The 20,582-nt window shown below is 40.7% G+C and overlaps 1 protein-coding gene across 2 annotated transcripts; it reads right to left on the bottom strand.

Annotated features, from left to right (window-relative positions):
* Window positions 1–2,184: 2,184 nt before the first annotated feature.
* SAR1A (secretion associated Ras related GTPase 1A) lies at window positions 2,185–17,463 on the bottom strand. Of its 2 annotated transcripts, XM_016198353.2 has the most exons (8): window positions 17,376–17,390; window positions 16,949–17,009; window positions 13,736–13,809; window positions 13,490–13,609; window positions 12,995–13,060; window positions 10,025–10,128; window positions 6,295–6,426; window positions 2,185–4,631 (listed from the first exon to the last, which is right to left on the bottom strand). In XM_016198353.2, the coding sequence occupies exons 3-8, from the start codon at window positions 13,791–13,793 to the stop codon at window positions 4,515–4,517; spliced, it is 597 nt and encodes a 198-aa protein (XP_016053839.1). In that variant the 5' UTR covers window positions 13,794–13,809; window positions 16,949–17,009; window positions 17,376–17,390; the 3' UTR covers window positions 2,185–4,514. The 2 variants fall into 2 exon arrangements, with proteins under 2 accessions (XP_016053839.1, XP_016053837.1); XM_016198351.2 differs by lacking the exon at window positions 16,949–17,009 and having other exon boundaries at window positions 17,376–17,463.
* Between the last annotated feature and the right edge of the window lie 3,119 nt (window positions 17,464–20,582).

Genomic DNA, 20,582 nt, shown 5'->3' with positions numbered 1-20,582 from the left:
GACCCCGCACAACGCCACCCACAGCGGGAGCGAGAGGCGCAATCGCTCCTCCGGTCTTCCTCATCCGGCGCGATTGGCTAAGCCCGACTGGCCCGGCGGGATTGGCTGGACCTGCCACGCCCTGATTGGCTGCTGAGGCTGACCCCTCCTTTCTCCTCCTCTGTTGGTCATGCCACCTGGGCGGCGTAGGGGGCGCAACAGTCCCCGAAGGTGAGCCAAAAGGACAGTGGCCGGCCAGCAGCTGGACCGGGAGATTGGGGGAGGGGCAGGACGAGGATTCTTAGGAGCCTTCGTCTCCTCTCTGTTCTTTGGGCTGCAGAAAAAGGAATAGAAACAAGCGCTAACGTGGCTAGGCTTACCTAGGGCATGACAGCACCTGTCAGCGCCTGCCTAGGTCCGGGCAACGTTCGACCTCTGACGGGATAAGGCAAAGAAATCCTTGGCCATTTAAATGTTTTTAAATTTTGTTAAGTAAACCCTACAGCAATCCACTAGGGGGCATGGCTCACAAGATTACACCTCGGGTCTTTTGATGCCAAAGCCTAACACTACAAATCCCATGAAAACTGAATTTGCTAAGAATAAAATTGCCATTTAAAATGGGCTATGAACAGTAGTTGAAGTTAATATTTTGCAGTATGCACATTTCACATAATAACCTCCCTCCACCCCCCCACCCCGGATTTATCTAGGTCAGGGGCCAAATGCTTTTTCTGTAAAGAGCCAGGGTATAGTTGTTTTTATAGGCCATACATTGCCTCAAATACTCAGCTCTGCAGTTGTTGCATGCAAAAGCCAAAGGAATAGGGTGGCAGTTTCAACAAAACTTTACGGACACTAAAATTTGAATTCCATGTGATTGTCATGTCATAAAATAACTTTTTCCCCCTCATAGGCCATAAACAGGCAGCAAGCCAGATTTAGTTCAGGAGCTATAGTTTGCCATCCTTGATCTAAGCAAACACAAAATATCCCTGCTTTTCCAAAATTAGTATCCTTGAGGATAGAAGAACATGAATAAGTGTTTTGGGGGTGGTTCAGAACACACCCAAAGCAGTCACCACAAACTAGACATTTATCACTGTATCACTAAAATACACATTTTTAATAAGATTATTTTTGTACATATTTGTCAGCATTGATGAAAAATATTCAACTACTAAAATACTACTTCTGTGCCTCAAATTTTTGAATAAAATTAATGCTGGTTGATTTATCCCCAGTACAACACAGGGTAATGCTCACAGTGTTCCCAGTAACAAAGCTGTTTGAGAAAGGGAAACAGTGATCCAGTTTAGTACGAGGCAGGACTGAAATTAGCAGTCTTCCCATAGCAAGCACTAGTTTTGTTTTGGTTCTGTGACACACATAGCTTGAGCACAGTAGAATCTCTCAACTATCCCAACTTCCTAGCAATTAAAGACTCTAGTCCTGTGATTCTCCCTTAATGATGCTTAAGCCTCCAGCATGTTACATGTCAGGTTTTCCTATGTTTATGGCACATCACAGTACAGAGTCCCCAGTCACAGCCAACAGCCAAGATGAGACCCCCTCGAATATTTGGGCTCAATGACTCAGCCTTTAATTCTCATGTTCTACTCCAACTCTAACACAAACGCATGTGAACATAGAACCCATGGCCTCCTGTCATAGTAACATGGATATTAGTTTCAATCACAGGATGCCTCCAGGAATTTTAATATTCAGTAAAAAAGAACCTGTTGCATTTTGCTTCCCATTCTATTCACCCAGGTACTTTGGTTTTAGAATCTCCTTTGGGACTTTCTAAAAGCAGGTCTTCCTACAAGTGTAGTAAATGCACGAGCACAGGTTTCATTCCTTCTATTTTACCAAATGTAGCATTCAACTGGCTCTCTCCCATTTTGTATAAAATTATGAAACACAGCTACATATTAATATAAGATTTTGTTCAAGTCTGCCCTATCCTGTCACAGTAACGACCGCCAATCCTCGGACCGAGGCTCTCAAACAGTACTAAAGTTACTATTTATAGTGGATGTGTAATTGGCTTAGCCTTTTTTCCCCGGTAGCAAAATTTAAGTCTCTCACATCCATTGGATGTATTTCTTCCCATAAGTAGGAAAGAATTTTTGCCTTCCCCAGCACAAATGCCATGATATGTTCAAACTCAGAACCAATGCCAAAAAATAGCAAGATGACAAGTTTGTTTTAACTTTTTATTAAAATGCTTAGGTTACAGATTGAGTTTCTTTTGTAAATGACTGTTTTACTTTTCCTGAAATAGGACATATATGCACTCTGATAAAACAGAATGAAAAGTCTCAATTGATGGGAGTTCCTGTAATAGCTCTGATCCTCACTATTAGCAGCCAAGCTCCTCACAGCTGCTTCTTTCTGCTATTATTACAGGAACAGTGTTTTATGTGGGGCAAGAAATAAGACTGGTGCCGCTTGACTTTTCAATCCCCTCTTTCTCCAGTGGCGAAAATAAGCCACTTTCACAAAGAGCTGCCCTGTGCAGAATCCGTAGTTTTCCAGCTTGCTACAAAGTGACTGGGGAGACAGGGAAGAGAAAAACAAGAAAACTAACACTGAAGCAGTCACACTTCTCATGTCTCTGGACAGAGAGTGTGGATTACCTTTAGCCAAAGGAAATTAAAAGTATGAAGTTAACTAATTCACCATTAGATCTGTTCACTTAAGGCTTTAACCCCTTTCCAAACCAACAACTACCTAATCCAGCTATGCCTGCTCATAAACGAAAGTCATGCTCATCCCAGACTTACACTCCACCGAGCCTCTGCATTTGGTACCTGGCAGTGAAAAAGTATGCTTTCCTAATAGTACTGAAGACATTCCTAACAATGAGAAATCCAACTAAAGAATAAGAGACTCTCACCCCAAATATGTGCTATCCACATTTTCCCTACCCTCACATTAGAAGCAAGAATCCACTGAATTCAATCCTCTGCATATTGGCATCCATCATCATCACAATTGTTTTCAATTTTGAGGAAACTACCCCTAATTTTTCATTAAAGGAAAAATGAATGAAGATATTCTCCCATCTTAAGACCACCTCCCATCTCATCATCTTTCACTGCAAGGGTAGAAAATTGGTTAAGATGATGAAAATCGAATTTCACACATGGCATTAAGAAAATGGAAAGCTATAAAAATAATCCTCATCACACTGCTGGGGATGTGGTGGCTTTTATACTCAGTGCTTACTGACAAGTGACACTGGCAAAACAGATAGCTCTATACAAAAAGTTCTTGGATTAGAGTTTCCCCAACTTACTTCTGGAATGGAGAAAGGCAATTCCATGCCAAAAAACACACAAAAACTCTGGAAAAGATACAGATGTTAACCTTTAAACACCAAAAAAATTGATAACTGATTTTTAAAAAAGCTTACGAACAGTCCAATCAGAGACCAAATTCTGCAAGTGGAAAATTTAAAGTCCACTGAGTAAATCTTTTCCAGATTCAACCAGTTGCTACAATACCAGATTTTTAAGTTCTTAAACCACAGAATTAAGAGCCCTTAAGCTGTTAACTTTGTCCTGTGTGACTCTCCTATTCAGAAAAATCCCCCTTAAAATCTGTACAAAAGCAACTGACACACAGGCAGTATATGACAGCATGAGAGATGTTCTCAACTCTTTTATGAGGCAAAAGTTGCTTTTTGTAACTGAAAATGAAAAAGGTGCTACAAAGAGAAATGAAATTTCACAATAGTTAAAAGCAAAGACTGGCTGAAATTTGTAACTTTTAAAATAATAACAATAACCCATTCTATAATGAACTCCTCTGCAGTGAGCAATCTGCTATACACTCTGTGATGAGGAACAGCCCTAGCTTGCCACAGTGGAAACCTGCTGCAACTGTGAGGCCAGGTTCTGCCCTTTCCTAGTCCTCTGTGCACAAGGTGATGCCACCTACTACAAACAAGGCAGTCAGACAGGCAGGGTAGCTTCTCTCACCAACCTGCTAACTCAACAGGGGTAAATTCACTTGATTGAGCTCTGGCCTCCAACATGTATCTGTGCATAATTTTATGAAGTATCTAAATGCCACTCACTAGATTAAAAAAAAAAAAAAAAAAAGGAATAGAAAACTCTGGACCAAGTAAATTGTAAACTCAAAAAGTTAGAAGGGAAACCAATTACATAAACAACACTTTCTTTAAAAAATAGAATCACTTTCTTTTGAAATCAACCACAGTGGTGAGACGTGTTTTTCTGTTCAGGTGCCCCATGATGGCACACAGCTTTACCCGGCAAATCCTGCCAGCTTCCAAGTCCTAGGATGCTGACCTGCACCAGCACATGGGGCAGCGTGACCTCCTGACAGTGTGGAGAAGAGCACATGTCACCACTGGGCAAAGAGAGCTGACAGAGACTCTTGGCTTCTCAGCGCCAGACATGGTTGTGGAGAGCTTTCCTGGTTCTATTAGAAAAGTTCATGAGGAAGCTGTGAATAGGATCAGTCCAGAGAAGTAAAACTCTTTTATTTTCACTGTCCAAACATCAGTCAATATACTGGGACAGCCAGCGGAAGCCCTCGCCGTAGCCTTGTCTCTTGAGCACGCTGCACATGAACACTTCCATGGGGCGGGCATTCAGCTCCTTCAGGGTCACATTCCCCTAAGGGAGACAAAATCCAGAAAGCCCTATTAGCACCTTCATGGTAGAAAAGTTTGAAAGGGTGATCACAAAAACCACTTTCTCCATTCCTCAAAAGCAAATCTAAGGAGGGATTAATTATAAAAATGTGGTCAAGGCCATACAGATGACTTCCCCAGGGCTTCATACATTCAGGATAGAGTAAGCAGCAAAGTCCTCCTATTCCCAGCCTCTCTCTGTGAAGAGCATTTGCTTTGAACACACCAACATTCATTGGCCAGCTATGGCAGCAAACCAAGAAGAAGGCCACTGGGACCCACAGAACCAGCATGCTCACTGATGGACAAGAGAAGTCTGAGACTTTTTAGAAATAACGATATTTTAGTTAATGCAAACATTCAGAAATATACATTAATAACAGGTTACACTGAAGAAATTAAGAATTCATGTGTGTATGACACTCATGCAAGAGGGGAAACTAAAATTAAAGGAAGTATTTCTGGAAAGAAATAGATAACCAAGAGGCAAGACTAAGGAACCATGTAAAAAAGTAATTATAGATCCCAGAAAAGGAAAATTTCAAAAATTAAATATGCCAAAGCCCTGAGCTGAAAAGACCAGGATTCCTGCTTAATGATAGCTGATTTAAATGTTCTCTCACAAGCATACTTTTCTCCTTTGAACTGGAGACAGCATAACCTACTGATCCAGACAACTTGGGTTTTACTCCTGTTTTGTACTGGCTTGCTGTGTAGAGCTGAATACATCACTGTCAGAATTTCATCTTCAAAATGGGGATAAGAATACAAGCTCCCTCAGCAAGGAGCACTGAGGATAACCCAGTACTGTGACTTCAATGCTTGGAAAGTGATTTATATAAATGACCACTCTTCTTCATAACCTGAAATCTCCAGTAAAAAAAAACAAACTGATTTCTGGCTAAAAAAGGATCTTTCAAAAGAGATTTCTCAGAGTTGAATTTGAAAGATAGTCAAAAAATTTCTTAAAATGCTGTTTGCCTTTTGTACCATTTCCTTCACCCTCATGTATAACATTAAAAAACAGTTAAAAGATACCCAGCCGGGGGTGGCTCAGCGGTTGAGCACTGACCTAGGATCCAGGCGATCGGGGTTCGATTCCCAGTCAGGGCACATGCCCGGGTTGCGGGCTCAATCCCCAGTCAGGGGTGTGCAAGAGGCAGCCGATCAATGACTCTCTCATCATTGATGTTTCTATCTCTCCCTCTCCTTTCCTCTCTCTGAAATCAATAAAGATGGAAGGGAGGACGGAAGGATGGAAGGAAGGAAGAAGCGAGCTCCGGCTTTCAGAGAGTCTACAAATTACCTGTAATGAAACAAATCCTAAGCCCAGTTAAACTTTAGAAAGACAAATAAAATCTAGATAGCAAAGTATGGAAGTTTGTTTTTTGTTTTTTTTAAATATATCTTTATTGACTTCAGAGAGAGGAAAGGAGAGGGAGAGAGAGAGAGAGATAGAAACATCAATGATGAGAGAGTCATTGATCAAGCCTGCAACCCAGGCATGTGCCTGACCGGGAATCGAACCCCGATCACCTGGATCCCAAGTCAACACTCAACCGCTGAGCCACACCCAGCCGGGCAGCATGGAAGTTTTAAAAGCTGTGAGTTTCCTTTATAATGTACCCTGAAGATTTTTCTCTTACCTTCCCTGTGGTCTGTCCATAAAGTCCAAATATCTCACGGAGTTTTTCTTCACTGATTGCATCTGCTCTGTCAATTTTGTTACCCAAGATAAGGATTGGCACATTGGATATTGTTTCATCAGTCATTAAAGCCTGAAAACAAGATAAAAAAAAGTGAGGAATCTATGAAAGCCCACCAGATAATGAAAATCTCTTTGACTTCCACTTGTCTATAAGGTATCAAATGTAAAATGGAAATCTAACCATCTTTACACCTGCATGATTAACTCAAAAGTTAATTCTGGACATTACATAGAACGCTCTTAATATTAGATACAAAGCCCCTAAAAATACTTTGACATTAAGCAAAAATCCCCAAATGCCTTCAAAACAATGGCAACTTAAGGCTCTCTATTTATGAGGCAGCTGACCTGCCCCCAACCTTAACTCTGAGCTAAGCCACTCACTCACAGACCATCCTCAGGCTATCCACTGAGCAGTCCTGGAAGCATGAATGCTCTGGCTAGAGAGCCTCAAAAATGACTACAGAAACTCCCCAAGTATTCACGGGTGCCGATGAGTGCAAAATGCTATCTTGGGTACTGACAGGGATACAAAAGGAGGGGTAAGACACGTCCCTAGCCTCAAGAAATCCTCACTCTATGTTCACACATCTGTCAACAAAGCAAGTGCATGATTGTCACAAGGAATGAGGACAGAATATAAATATTAAAAGACAATCAGGCAAATAAAATGCCGATGTGGGTTCAAGGAAAAGTCTGAGCAAAAATGTACAACCTAAACTGGGCTCTGAAATAGGGAACAGATCTGGAAAGGTAGAAAAGAGGAAGAATATAAGCAATGGCTTTATAGTAGGGAAAGAATTCAGGAAGCTGCATGGAATAACATCTGTCTGAATTAACGCATTTATGGTGACATGCAGTGACAGAGTAAATGGGATAGCAAGGGATAACCAGCATTATGGTTCCAGTCTGAGAGGTTAGCTACAATAGACCCTAAAGACCCCGAATCTAGAAGTTTCAGGACAGAATCTATATACTTTTTAGTACAATGAATTCACAAACACTATCTATCTATAGTGCTCAGGTAAGAGATGATGATCCAGCCTAAGATGGCAGCATATGATGAATAGTGCTGCAGGCATTTTGGAGTAAAGAGGTAAAGAGACTGAAGTTTAAATAATAACAGACAAAAGAGGAGCCAAAGCTGGCATAGATTTCAAGACTGGGTGAGCTGGTTCTGGTACCAATTCCAATGTGAAGGGAGGTTCCCCAGCCAACAAACAATTCTCAGGACTCCAGCTGGGTGTCCTACAATTCAACTCAATTCTGATACTATCTATCTGAAGATAAACATCAGATTCTACAGGTTAAGGGTTTAGTCCTACAAGACTCCTGCCCCTCTTCAGACACCAGTACCAAGTCCAGGTTATCACTTGTACTTCTGACCAACTGGGTAAAAATCAGAGGTTCCCATAACCCCCTCCTTGGGTTTAATTGTTAGAATGACTCACAGAACTCAGAGAACCATTTTACTTACTAGATTACTGGTTTACTATCAAAGGCTACAACTCCGGCAACAGCCAGATAAAAGAGATGCATAGGGAAGGTATGGGGAAAAGGCATGGAGCATCCATGCCCTCTCCAGGCATACCATTCTCCCCAAACCTCCCAACCCAGAAGCTCTCTGAATGCTGTTTTTTTTGGTTTTTATAGAAGCTTTATTACATAGTCATGATTGATTAAATCCTTGGCCACTGGCAATTAATTCAACCTCCAGCCCCTCTCCTCCCTGGGGGTCAGGGGATGGGGTTGAAAGTTCCAATCTCTACTAGCTGGGTCTCCTGGCAACCTCACCCTTAGAAGAGGTCTAAAAGCTACCTCATTAATATAACAAAAGACAACTATGTGGCTCCCCACGCTTAGGAAATTCCAGGAACTGTGTGCCAGGAACTATGGATGAAGACCAAATATATATTTCTCATAAATTACAATGCTGCACTGGGAATCTAGTTCTCACTAACAGGAAAAGCAGGAAAGCCTAGAGTTGGATGGATAAAGGGGAACATACTTTAACCATCTTAAGTTCTAGGAAATGACAAAATAGAGTAAGGAAGTCATTCATGCTAACAAAGTGCCTAAGGTCCGATGTTTTGCTAGGTACAGAAGTTTCGTTTAGCAAAGAAGACAGACAATGTCCCTACCATTTAAGATCGTAGTCTGGTGGGAGAGACCTATTAAAAAAAAACAGTAAAGACAAAAGACACTGATGAGGTGGAGAGTCCAACAACCTGAGAAGAGGAGGATTCCTAGAAGTGGTCATGCCTGAACTCTAAATTCTCTTAAAGGACATTTTCAAATTTACCAGCAAAAGGGGGTAGGGGGTCAGGTGAGAAAGCCAGGCAGGGATAGCCACTTCTGCATACTCAAAGAAGGGCAAATTGTTCTCTATGTTTGAAATGTAATTTAAAGTAAGCAATAGAAAGGGTGGAGAAATATACAGAGGCATGCTCTTGAGAGAGTTTATGTGCTAAGCAGAGCTGTGGATTTTACCCTGAAGATGACAGAGACCTATTAATGGGTGACAGAGACCTAAGTAAGGCAATGACAAGTCTGAGAAAGTTCCTTCTAGCATTATTACAGTGTATGGCAGGGTGGTGGTGAAATCTACAGTAATTCACATGGTGGGGAAGATAAAAAGTTCCATTTTGGGAGAACAGAATTGGTAGGTGGAGTTGTCCAGTAGGCAGCATTATGTATGAGGCTGGAGCTGAACAGAGGTATGGACAAGAGAAGTCCATTTGGGAGTCACTGTGGCAGAAGAAGGAATGGAATAGCCTGGACCAGCCTAGGAGAAAGTATAGACCCTGAGGAAATAACAAGATTAAAGGGTGATGCAGAGGAGTAAGTATTTGGGGAAGAGTCTGAGAAGTATCAACCAGAGAGAGAACACCAAAGCCAAGAATGTAAAGAGGAGTTTAAAAAGAGAGAATGGCCAGTGCCAAGGGGTCAACTAAGAGGACTGCCCTGTAGGTGATTCTACATGAGCCAAGAATACAGATTTGAGAAACATACTTACAAATAAACTTGAGACACATTCAAATTGCCAGGAACAAGAATGCAAAGAGACAATTATAAATCCAAGAGAAAGAAGAGGCACAGAGCGAAGCAGTGAAGGTAACAAAGGCAACACTATAGAAATTGTCAAGCCAAGAAAATGCACTGTTGAGAAAGGAGAAAATCTGAAGTGAGTCCTTGATAGTGCTGCACCCTGCACGTGACCAAAACTGAAGACTGAGAACAGATTCTTAAGGTCTGGCAAGTAATTCAGTGCAAGGGTGTGTAGGCACAACCTGAGAAGGCAGATTCAAAATGTAAAGGACTCTAATCTCTTTAAAGGTGTCACTATGCCAACACTTCATAAAGAGTGACCATACATGATATGTGAAAGGGAAAGAAGTTAATTATGCTGAGACAACAGATATAAACTGGGGAGCGTCTTGTGCAAACTGGACACAGAGTCACCCTATAATAGACATAAACAAAGTTAATTTACTCAAGTTCAAGCTGAGTTTCCTTAAGACACTGAAAAGCAACGTTGTAGGTTTCAAAACACTTTCTTCTCCTAACTAGAACCTTTATTAAATGTAAACTGGAATGATCACGTATTGGCACTACTGAACTGTATTCCTTAAAAGAAATATAGGCCAAAGAAAAAAATATAAACATACATTAAGTTCAACTTTGGATTCCATGAGGCGAGGATGATCCGCACAATCCACCAAAAAGACAATCCCATTAATTGCTGGGAGATAATTTTTCCAAACCCGACGTGCTAAAAGACAAAGTTCATAGTTGCATCAATAAAAAAAAAAAATCCATTTTGAATAATGGTCATATCTTGGCCAGATTTCAATAGCATTAAACTCCGTATGATTTTTCAACTCCTAGCCATTATTAAAAGTCAGAACAGAAGGTATGAACTGGTGGTCCATGAAACTGAATGATTTTTTAAAACTCAAAAACCAGGGGTTTTTGCCTGATTTTCTCCAAAACTGCAACACTTGTCAATCCCATGCCTACCTACCCACATGCCCCTTTGGATGAGATCTGGGCTGTTCAGTCTATCAAAGTTCCTACCACTCCCTACTGTCTTATACCCAGTCAATATGACTCAATTAAATCACATACTTTGCCCTTGGAGCCATGTTAGTTTGCAACCATTCAGTTAAAATATCATGATGCCAATTACTTGTCCATATTAACTTTAGTCCTAAGTTAGTTCCTAACCAACTGATGTGTAAGCGTACTGACACACTCATCCACTCAGCCGTCAGGGAGGCTGGGCTGACAGGTGGTTCACATACCCAGGCCAATCACCTGTTTCCCATATTCAACCAAGTGTGCCCTATAATTTTTCTTTGTCTGTGATATGAAGTGATAATGGTTTAGGAAGCAATGCTTTGCTTGTATTATAATTTCTAAGTCATTCATTTCTAATTCTTTCAATGAGATAACTAAGGAAGCATATCTACATTAAACAGTTAATAAGGTCACCTCTAAAGTGGGACTGGGAAGAAGAGTTTGGGGAAACTTTCACTTTTACCTCCTACCATATTTGTATACTGACTGTATACTGAATTTGTTACACTGAGTCTAGATTTTTATAATAGTTAGATAAATATATAACTATATATATATATATATCTAACTATATATATATATATATATATAGATATATATATTAAAAAATATACACACACACACACATAAAGGAAACTTCCAAACGTACAGTATTTTAGTAACTTCTGTGTAACAGTGGCTAGGCTATTATGAAAAACTGTTTCTTTTAAGTAAATTTTCCTCAAACTAACCTATATACATGAACACATTTCCCTTCTTACTCTATCAAAATCTGAAGGCTAAATTATTACACCAAATAATACATAATTCCCAGTTCAGATGTCTAAAAACACCTATTGCTCTGCATTCTCCAAATGGCCTCAGTTCAGCTTATAGCTGTATTACCTCGGAATTTAAATTTGTAAGCAGTTACAAATCTTTTTGAAAGAAGAAAAGAAACTATATACCCTTTCCTACCCAAATGAAAATACTGTAAGATCATTATAGAAAAACAAGAAAAAAGATAATCTAGAATCCTCCATCAAAACACACACACTGCTAATGTTCTTGTCTACTGTCTTTCAATATTTTTTTCTGTACATATATTTTATATAATTGTGATCTTACTACACATATGATTTGGAAGCATATAAATATTAAGTACATAAAATAAATGTAATTATATGCTACTGAAATCACTGACTATAAAATTATTTGGATCACTTCCCAGTCTTTTGGCTAAAATTTTTTTGGCTGAATGATTAGTTACCAACATTCTTTTTTTTTTTTCCTCAATGTTTTGTTAATCCTCACCCAAGAATATTTTTCCATTTATTTTTAGAGAGACTAAAAGGGGTATGAGGGGTGGGGCGATTGATGTGAGAGAGACACATTGATTGACTGCCTCCAACACACGACCCAACCGGGACTGAGGATAGAACCTGCAACCCAGATACATGCCCTTGACTGGGGATGGAACTCAAGACCTTTCGGTGCTTGGGCCAATGCTCTAACCACTGAGAACACCAGCCAGGGTCCAATATTCTATTTTTTAACTAAACTTTAAAAACCTGTTATCAGAGTCTACCTAACATAATGCTCCAAAAGGAAAACTTCTCAACTCAATTTAATAACAAGTGAATAAATCTGAAAGAATCCCAATAGGTTCTTTCTACCTTCCCAGAATATTTATTCCCACATCTTAAATGTTTTACTCCTAAGACCTGAGTTTTACCAAATGTAAAGCGAGTGTGCATCAGATAAAAATGGCCCATTCTGTATATCTCTAAAACACATATAAGACACCTGATAGGAATCTGGGAACCAGACAGACACAGCCTGAGTAAGGCAAAATGCACTGAGAACAAGTAGAACAAAATGTTCCACAAACTGACCCAAATGGGGTAGAGTAAGTTTGTGGAACAAAATATCAATTTAGATCAGCATGATCCCAAGTAGTCATTGTATTATTTTTACAATTTTGACAAGCTTGAAATTACTTACAAAGAATAATTTAATTTCCTATATACTAACACTCCACTGAAAAAAGGATAAAAAGAGACACGATTAAATTTGATGTGATACTGCATTGGATCATGTTTTAAAAGGAAAAATGCTATAAAGGAGATTACGGGGACAACTGACCAAAAAAAAAAAAAAAATGAATACACACTACAGAGTAGATAAAAATAAAACTTCCTGGGTTTGATAACTATTAAGATCATATACAGGAATATTCTTGTTCTTAGAAAATATACATTAAATATTAAGGAATAAAAGACCATGATGGACTCACAAACGATTCAAGAAAAATAAATATTAATATGTATTATATAAAGAGGGAGACTAATAAATGTGGACAAAAGGTATGAAGAAGTGGACTTCTCTATTATTTATGAAACTTTTCACAATTTGGAAATTACTTCAAAATAGTAAGTGAATAAACCAACTTCATTAAAATAAGATCAATCCTAAATGCAAGCAATTTAAAAGGTAAAAATGACAAACTGCTTTAAAAAAAAGAGGGGTACAAAATAAACCACAAGTCAATACCATCCTTCCAATGAACCTTTCCTTACCTTGCTCATGCCCACCAAGATCAAAAGTTGTAAAAGTCATTCCAGCAATCGTCAGCTCCTCTGATGCTGAAAAATTGTCAAAAAAGAGGAAAGAAATAAACTTCTCCATCCAAGCACCCCAGCCACATGAGTATTGTAAGCCAATATAAATGCAAAACTTAATAAAGCTTTCACCTTGTAAAGAAAAGAATTGTGAAAATATTCTTAAATTATTTTTAAAAGCCAAGTTTATTTTTTTCCAATGTGTCTGCTGCTTCTTGGAAGTAGATATGAGAGATGTGTCCTGTTACAGGGCCAGTGAGAACAGAGAGTGACAAAGTTCCAGAGGTTCAGACTTACGAGTATGTGACCTATTTGTCCTATACGGAATTTTTTCAAGAGAGCTGTCTTTTGGGACCTCAGTTAAGAAAAGAACTACATCAATTGGGGATTCATCCTCCAGCCCTGACACTGACCTTTAAATACCAAAAGGTCACCTGGTATTTTCAAACCTACTTGGATGTAATGTTGGAACATGTTGGCCCAATCTGTCATCTTTTAGCATGTGTAGAAGAGTGGTTTTGCCTGCATTGTCCAAACCCAAGAATACAAGTTTCCCAGATTTCTTGTACAGTCCTAAAAGAGAAAAAAATTTTAACATAATTTTGCTCTCTGCATACCAAAGGCTGCTTGTATTTAAATCGTTGGAGGAAATGTAGAAAGTTTGAAACCTATGATATATTTCAAGGAAATTTGCTTTACCTAGGAACTGGAGCACACTGCTGAAGCCATTGTAGATCCACTCAAAGATGAAAGACATTATTAATGCTTACTACCTGTATAAAATAAGAAAACAGCAAACATTAGCTTTCTGAATGCTATATAGTTCTGGAGAAGTTAACTTTTATTCCCGGGCCCTGATGCATGTTTACAGTCCCATGTTTTGGGGCATAAGAAAACAAAGGATTTTGCACCCTGTAGGGAAGTCTCTGGGATCTTTTGATCTGCACAAACTCCTGACTTTTAACAGTTTTCAACCTACAACACTCAGAAGACTAGGAACTGAAGATATACCTTCCTCTTTTACTATTACTTACTCCTCCAGGAAGCTGCTCATTCACATTCTCTAGATATACCACCGCTGTCTACCAGTTAACAAATTCTCTAGGAAATCAGTCCCATCAATCATCTATAGCAAAATTTCACATCAATTCATTAAGTAGAAAATAATGGGGGGGAAAGGCATATTAACCAGAATGAAAAGCTGCTTGTAAACTGCTCTTAAAAAACAGTCACAATTTGTCCTGCTGCATTTATCAATGCTATCTCTTCTTGTTTGTTTGCTTTTTTTTCTATCTCATTTTCATTTTCTTTTTGCTATCTCTTCTTAAACAATACTTGTTTAGCCCCTCTCAACTTATAGAAGAGGTGATACCACTATTTTGGAGAGAGCCATGAAGCAGTAAGAAGATAATCCTTTCATAATGTGAATAATCAAGACCTAACCACTGTACAAATACAGATTTTCTTAAAATAAGAATACTCATTCAGGATACTGTGGAAGGTTCCCAGCCAAGCACATACCTTAATTTTTCTACTGTTTCCCAAAGGCCTAGACAAAACAAAAGATGATCCAAAGCTACAAAAAGGTCTACACACATTGGTAATAAGCAAGAGGAACTGTGAAAGAAGTTAAGAAAGGAGGATCTAAAGCCAATGGCAGGTGGTAAGGTTTCTCATTGAGTCAGCATTTCCTGGTCACACTGAACTTTGCCTCATTATTGCAGATTCAGTGATGAGAAAGATCCCACATTTTCAATCCTGTCCATCATCAAGAGCATCTGAACACAATAGTTTATACTACTAGATGTGACCAACTGCTTTCAAATAAAACTTTCATGAAGCTTTGTTGTTTCAAAAAAGTAAAAGTTTAGTGGTGTTACTTTTACTAGTAACTTGGTAAAAAGGTTATCCATAAAAACCTACCTATATTCTTCAAAGAATGCTAGATGAAGAAGAAATTGGAAAATGGAGACAATGTATGTTATTTTCTTTTTCATTCGATTACTGGTTTTTGTGTTTGTTTTTTATCAGGCCTGTGACCTCAACTATAAACTTTAGGGGCTGCTTAATGCTTATTTTCTCTGGCTCTTACATGGAAGGCCAAATGAAGGGCAGGAGTTTGAGAGTGAGACTAAAGGCAAAAACTTTTATAAAAAGATACTAAATAAAGGGGTTTTTCCTTTCAGTAACATCAAAATATATTTTGGCAGAAAGAATAAATTTAGCATGTTAAATAACAATTCTGGCTGCAAACCTGTCTTGCGCTTTAAGAAGTCCAGAGACTTAGTACACTTACAAAGTTCCTGTGCTTAACTTCCCACGATAGGTAAGGAAGAGAACAATGGCCACGTCTGTGCAACCCCACAAACCAGCCATCCAACCTTCCCTACTTTCCTCAGTCTACCACGTGGAGAAGTGCAGATCACCTTTAGAAAGCGCCCGTCATTTAGGTCACTTCCACCCTGATCCCTCCCTTAAAACCCAACACATGCATTCATTTGCACTACAATGGTTTGCAGTCAGTACTTTACAGACTCTTTGTAAAGTTTTATCACATCGTTTTTTTAGAAGTACTCCAGCTAGACAAATTCTCGGAAGGTGACAAGGGGAAAACCCCATTTTAAGGAAGTTTTCATTTTAAATGAACTACTTTGATTTTCCAATTTATTTTCCCTTGACATAATCTGAGTTAAGCATCCTATAATTCTTCCCATCAGAATGATCTATGAAGAGTGAAGAAACTCTTCAGGCGATGTTAAAAAAATTAAAAAAACCCTTATTGGACACAAAGAGTTGTGCTGCATTACTACCCTAATTTCATGGCACCCCCATTCCTGAGGTCTTAGGATCTGTATCCCTTTCTAAGTAGTTATACAGTTAATGCAGTGCCTGCACATACATCTCATTTCAATCTCACACCAACCTTACTGGGACCAATCCTTGGCCTCCCTTAACATAATGAAGATGCCGACACTCCTAGGTTAGCCAGCTTAACAAAGACTGCTCAGCTGGAAAAGTAACAGTGCAAGAAAAATAACAGTGCCTTCCTCCTTCAATACCAAAGTCACAGCTCTTCCTGTTAATATTACACAAAATTCAAATCAAAATTGCAAAACTGCTTTTAAAAAAACATCAAACTTCCTTAACCCATCAGCTACACTCAGGATAATCTTCTAAAGCTTTCTTCCTTACAATACATCACACCTTTTGAATGGTATGTTAACTAGCATTGATCTATCCCTGATTCACTCTACCACCTTCTGGCATCTTATGGCAATTAGAGTAGTCTACAATTTAAGGGCTCTGAACTACCAACAAAAGCACTGCCAAAGTACACCGAACTAAAATGTGCAAATTTCAAGACTGATTGATCAAATCAATAAAAAGGAAAAGCACTAGGGTGCGCATTAGCCAATAAAGAGTCAATGCATCACTTCCTATACATACTCATTACTTCTACATATACTCAGAGCAACTTTGAGACACCATTCCAAACAGATCAGGGGTACCAGGCAAGCCGGCTTTTAGCTAAGAAATCTGCTTAGCTACAGGGTGTATGTGTCAAAGGCCGGACCCATTGCAAAGCTCCACAAGCCCCTGTTACAATCTAAGCAGATGGATCAAGGTGAAGGTGAAAAGACAAGAGCAAGAGAGAATACTAACGAGACAACTTGGTGTCCACGCTCACTTGAGTGCTCCCAACCGCTCGGCTACAATCATGAGCTAAACAATCTATATACCAAACGAACATGAAGAAAGTTTGCCATGAAATGAAGACAGAGGAGATAAAAGAAGGAGACAGAAGGGGAAAATATGGGTTCGACCAAGGACATCAGATGATAGCAGAGCTTAAGTGTGAGGGGGGTGGGGAGCCCGGGACTAGGAGGCAGGAGAACTGGTTCCAACGCTTACACTTGCTATCTCTGGGGCCTTGGCCAATTCACTGTGCCTCGGCGAGCCTTAGTCCCCGAGTCTGTAAAACAAGGGTAATCGTCAAGGTCTCTCACCCGCCTCACCGAGGGCTCTAATGGAAGCCTCATCTGAGACAGGGGATGTGCAGCTGTTTCGTAAACCAGAGCGCACAGTACAGACAAGAAAACTGTTATCCCGCCCAGCAGCTACAAGACCCCCGATACCCCGGAGGCAGGCGCGGGACCGTGCGGACCCGGCCGGGTCGGCCCATCCCCGCCCAGAACCAGTCCCGCGGCTCCACAGAACCGCCTGCGTGTCACTTCCCCCCCCACACCCCGCCTGCGCCGGCCTCCGCCCCGACCCTTCTGCCGCCCACCCCAGCCTGTACGGCCCCGGCTCCCTCCCTCAAGGCGGCAGCCAGACATACGGCCCAACGGGCTCCTCCGGCGGCGGCGGGCGGCTTCGACCCTCCTCTGAGCGCACAGCCCAGCAGCACTCGGGACCGCCAGCAACTCGCCGGATATACGTAACACCTCTCCCCCGGGACTTCCGGGCGCGTGCTTGCCCCGCCCCTTCGCGCGTCACGGAGCTCTGCAACCGCGGGGCTCCCTACGAGCGACTCCAGCGGCGGAGGGGCGGGCCTGGGGCGGGGCGAGAGCGCTCGGGGGCGGGCCCGACCTGGCCACGCCTCCTCCCTTACGGATCGCAGGACGCGCGAGACGTGGCAGCGCCGCGGCCCGGATCTGCAAGCTGCTCACCAGCTGGGAAGCCCTGGGCGAGCTGACAGGCGCCGCAGGCCCCGGTGTGCCCGCCTCTAAGGTGGGTGAAGGGGGCATTGTTGGGCATGTTGCCAGTTTTTCTAGATTGTGTTTTCAATAAATGTTTTGACTATGTCCTTAATAAGTAAATAATAGGACTGGGACAATTGGGTAGTCAAAAAACCTAAAAGGTGAATTTATAAATCACATACTATACCAAGTAAGTTCCAAGTGATTCAAAGATTTGTATGTTTTCAAATGACACCATAAAAGTATTAAACAAATGGAAGGAAACATGAATGAATTCCTTATAATATTGGAATGCAGAAACCTTTCTGGTTCTGATTGAAAATCCAGAAGCCATAAAAGATTGATAAATGTAACTACAGAAAAATAGAAAACTTTTATATTAAAACAACAACAGTGATGCCACCATAATACTCAACAGATAACAAGTTGAGAAAAAATATATGTAATCGCATCCAAGGCAAGTGAAGAATTAATGTGAAAAAGACTAATTGTTGTTAGAAAAATAAGCAAAGGTTAGGACCAGACAATTCACAGGAAAGGAAATGTAAATGGCTCTTAAACACAATAAACTAATAATAGAAATATAGTAGGTATTATAGATTACAGAATGGGGCAAACGTAAATTTATAGTTATGAGTACTCGAAACACAGTTCGTTTGTTTTTTAAGTGTTCCTTTTTTTTTTTTTTTAATATATCTTTATTGATTTCAGAGAGAGGAAAGGAGAGGGAGAGACAAACAGACAGAAACATCAGTGAGAGAGAGTCATTGATCGGCTGCAGCCCGCAACCCGGGCATGTGCCCTGACTGGGAATCGAACCCTGATCACTTGGATCCTAGGTTGATGCTCAACCGCTGAGCCACACCCGGCCGGGCCACAGTTTGTTCTTTATTATTATTTATTAATCATTGTATTCTCCATATGAACAGCTGTAAGCCTACTTTTGCCCCACCCTGTATATAGATATAGAAAATAATAAAAGATAAATAAACTCACTGAGATACCATTTTCATTCATCAGGTTGGCAAAGTCCACCTGTTTATTGGTGACAAGGCTCTTTTAAATATAATAGTCAAGGAAGACCCCACAAAGGTGTCATTTGGACCAGACCTGAAGGACATCTGGGGGTAAAATGTTTCAGGCTGACAGCAGAGCACGTGCAAAGGCCCTGAGGCAGAAGTGTGCTTAAGAGGTCCTGGGAAGAGCTGGGAGGCCAGTGTAGCTGGGTAGGATAGTAAGGGGAAGAGTAACAGATGAGGTGAGAGAGGTGAGGGGGTAAGCAGTTAAGAACTGGGAAGGCTCTGAGATTTTACCTCACTTGCAAGCTAACAACTTAGTCTAATATACTTCCTTGGATACTGACAGAGATGCAAGACTCCTGGGGCAGAGAAAGAATTTCATTACCTTAAGCATGGCAAGTAACATGAGCTTCTTGTTTGTGTCTTTTCCATTTACCTCCCTCTCCACCCAAGTACTTCGGGGTGACACAGAGCAGCCCAGGTAAATGCTACCCATATAGTGGGTTTGCATCACAGCTGAGGAACCCAGAGCTTAGGAAACTCAAATCTTTCATAATGGACTGTAAGCAAAGCTGCCCAACCTTTGACCCAGAAGTAGACATCATTTCACCGGAAGGTAAACAAACCTGTCCCCAAGCCCCAGACAAAGAGTCTGCCTTCCAGGGCTGTTCCTAATATATATAAACATCCTTGGAAAGATAGTCCAAACAAAGGCAGTCTGTACTTCTGCTCGAAGAAAAGCAGAAATGGAAGAGATTGTGGAGAATTGTCGCTCAACAGGGGTAAAGCTTTAGAGCCTTGTAGGCCACTGTGAGGATTTTAGCTTTTTTATTGTGGGTGATCTGGAGAGCCACTAGAGGGTCTGAGCACAGGAATTTTATGTAATTCTTCTCCCCACTCTATTCTTATACCCCTACACATGCTCAACATTAGCTAGACATGCACTCAGAAATTAAAATAGAGCCTGAAAAGTAACTGTGTTGGTCAGCGTTCTCCAGAGAAACAGAACCAATAGGATCTTTACAGATACATACAAAAGGAAGTTTGCCCTGGCTGGTTTGGCTCAGTGGTTAGAATGTTGGCCTGAGGACTGAAGGGTCCTGGGTTCGATTCCAGCCAAGGGCATGTGTCTTGGTTGCAGCCTTGATCCCCAGCCCTAGTTAGTGAGTGAGTGGGAGGTGGCCAATTGATGTGCTTCTCTCTCTCTCTCCCCCCTCCTCCCTTTCACTCTCTCTGAAAAGCAATAGAAAAAATATCCTTGGTGAAGATTAAAGAAAAAAAATTTTTTTAAGTATATAGGAGGAAATTTATTAAAGGGACTGGCTCATACAGTTATGGAGGCCAATAGGTCCCATGATCTGCTGTCTACAGGCTGGAGAACCAGGAAAGTCAGTGGTATAATTTAGTCCAAGTCCCAAGTCGAGAACTAGGAGGCTGCTGGTGTAAGTCCTGGAGTCAGAATGCCTGAGAATCAGAAGCTTTGATGTCCAAGGGCAGGAAAGATGGCTGTCTCAGCTCAAGAGAGAGAGAATTAGCCCTTCTTTTGTGTTTTTGTTCCATTTGGGCCCTCAACAGATTGGGTGATGCCCACCCACATTGATGAAGGCTGATGTCTTTACTCCGTCTCCTGAATCAAATGCTAATCTCTTCCAGAAACACCCTCACAAACACACCCAGAAATAATGTTTTACCAGTATCTTTGCTATAAGTGTGTTTGTAGTAGACATCTTTGCTGCAAGCATTTTTGCCACATTTTCACTGCATAATGGCTGTAAGGCAATTTTGCGGTAAGAAAGATAAAAATCACAGAAATAAAAGAAGAACATT

Source organism: Miniopterus natalensis, chromosome 14 (genome assembly GCF_054644295.1).
Source record: "Miniopterus natalensis isolate mMinNat1 chromosome 14, mMinNat1.hap1, whole genome shotgun sequence".
Lineage (NCBI taxonomy): Eukaryota > Metazoa > Chordata > Mammalia > Chiroptera > Miniopteridae > Miniopterus > Miniopterus natalensis.
This window is presented reverse-complemented; position numbering and strand designations above follow the sequence as displayed.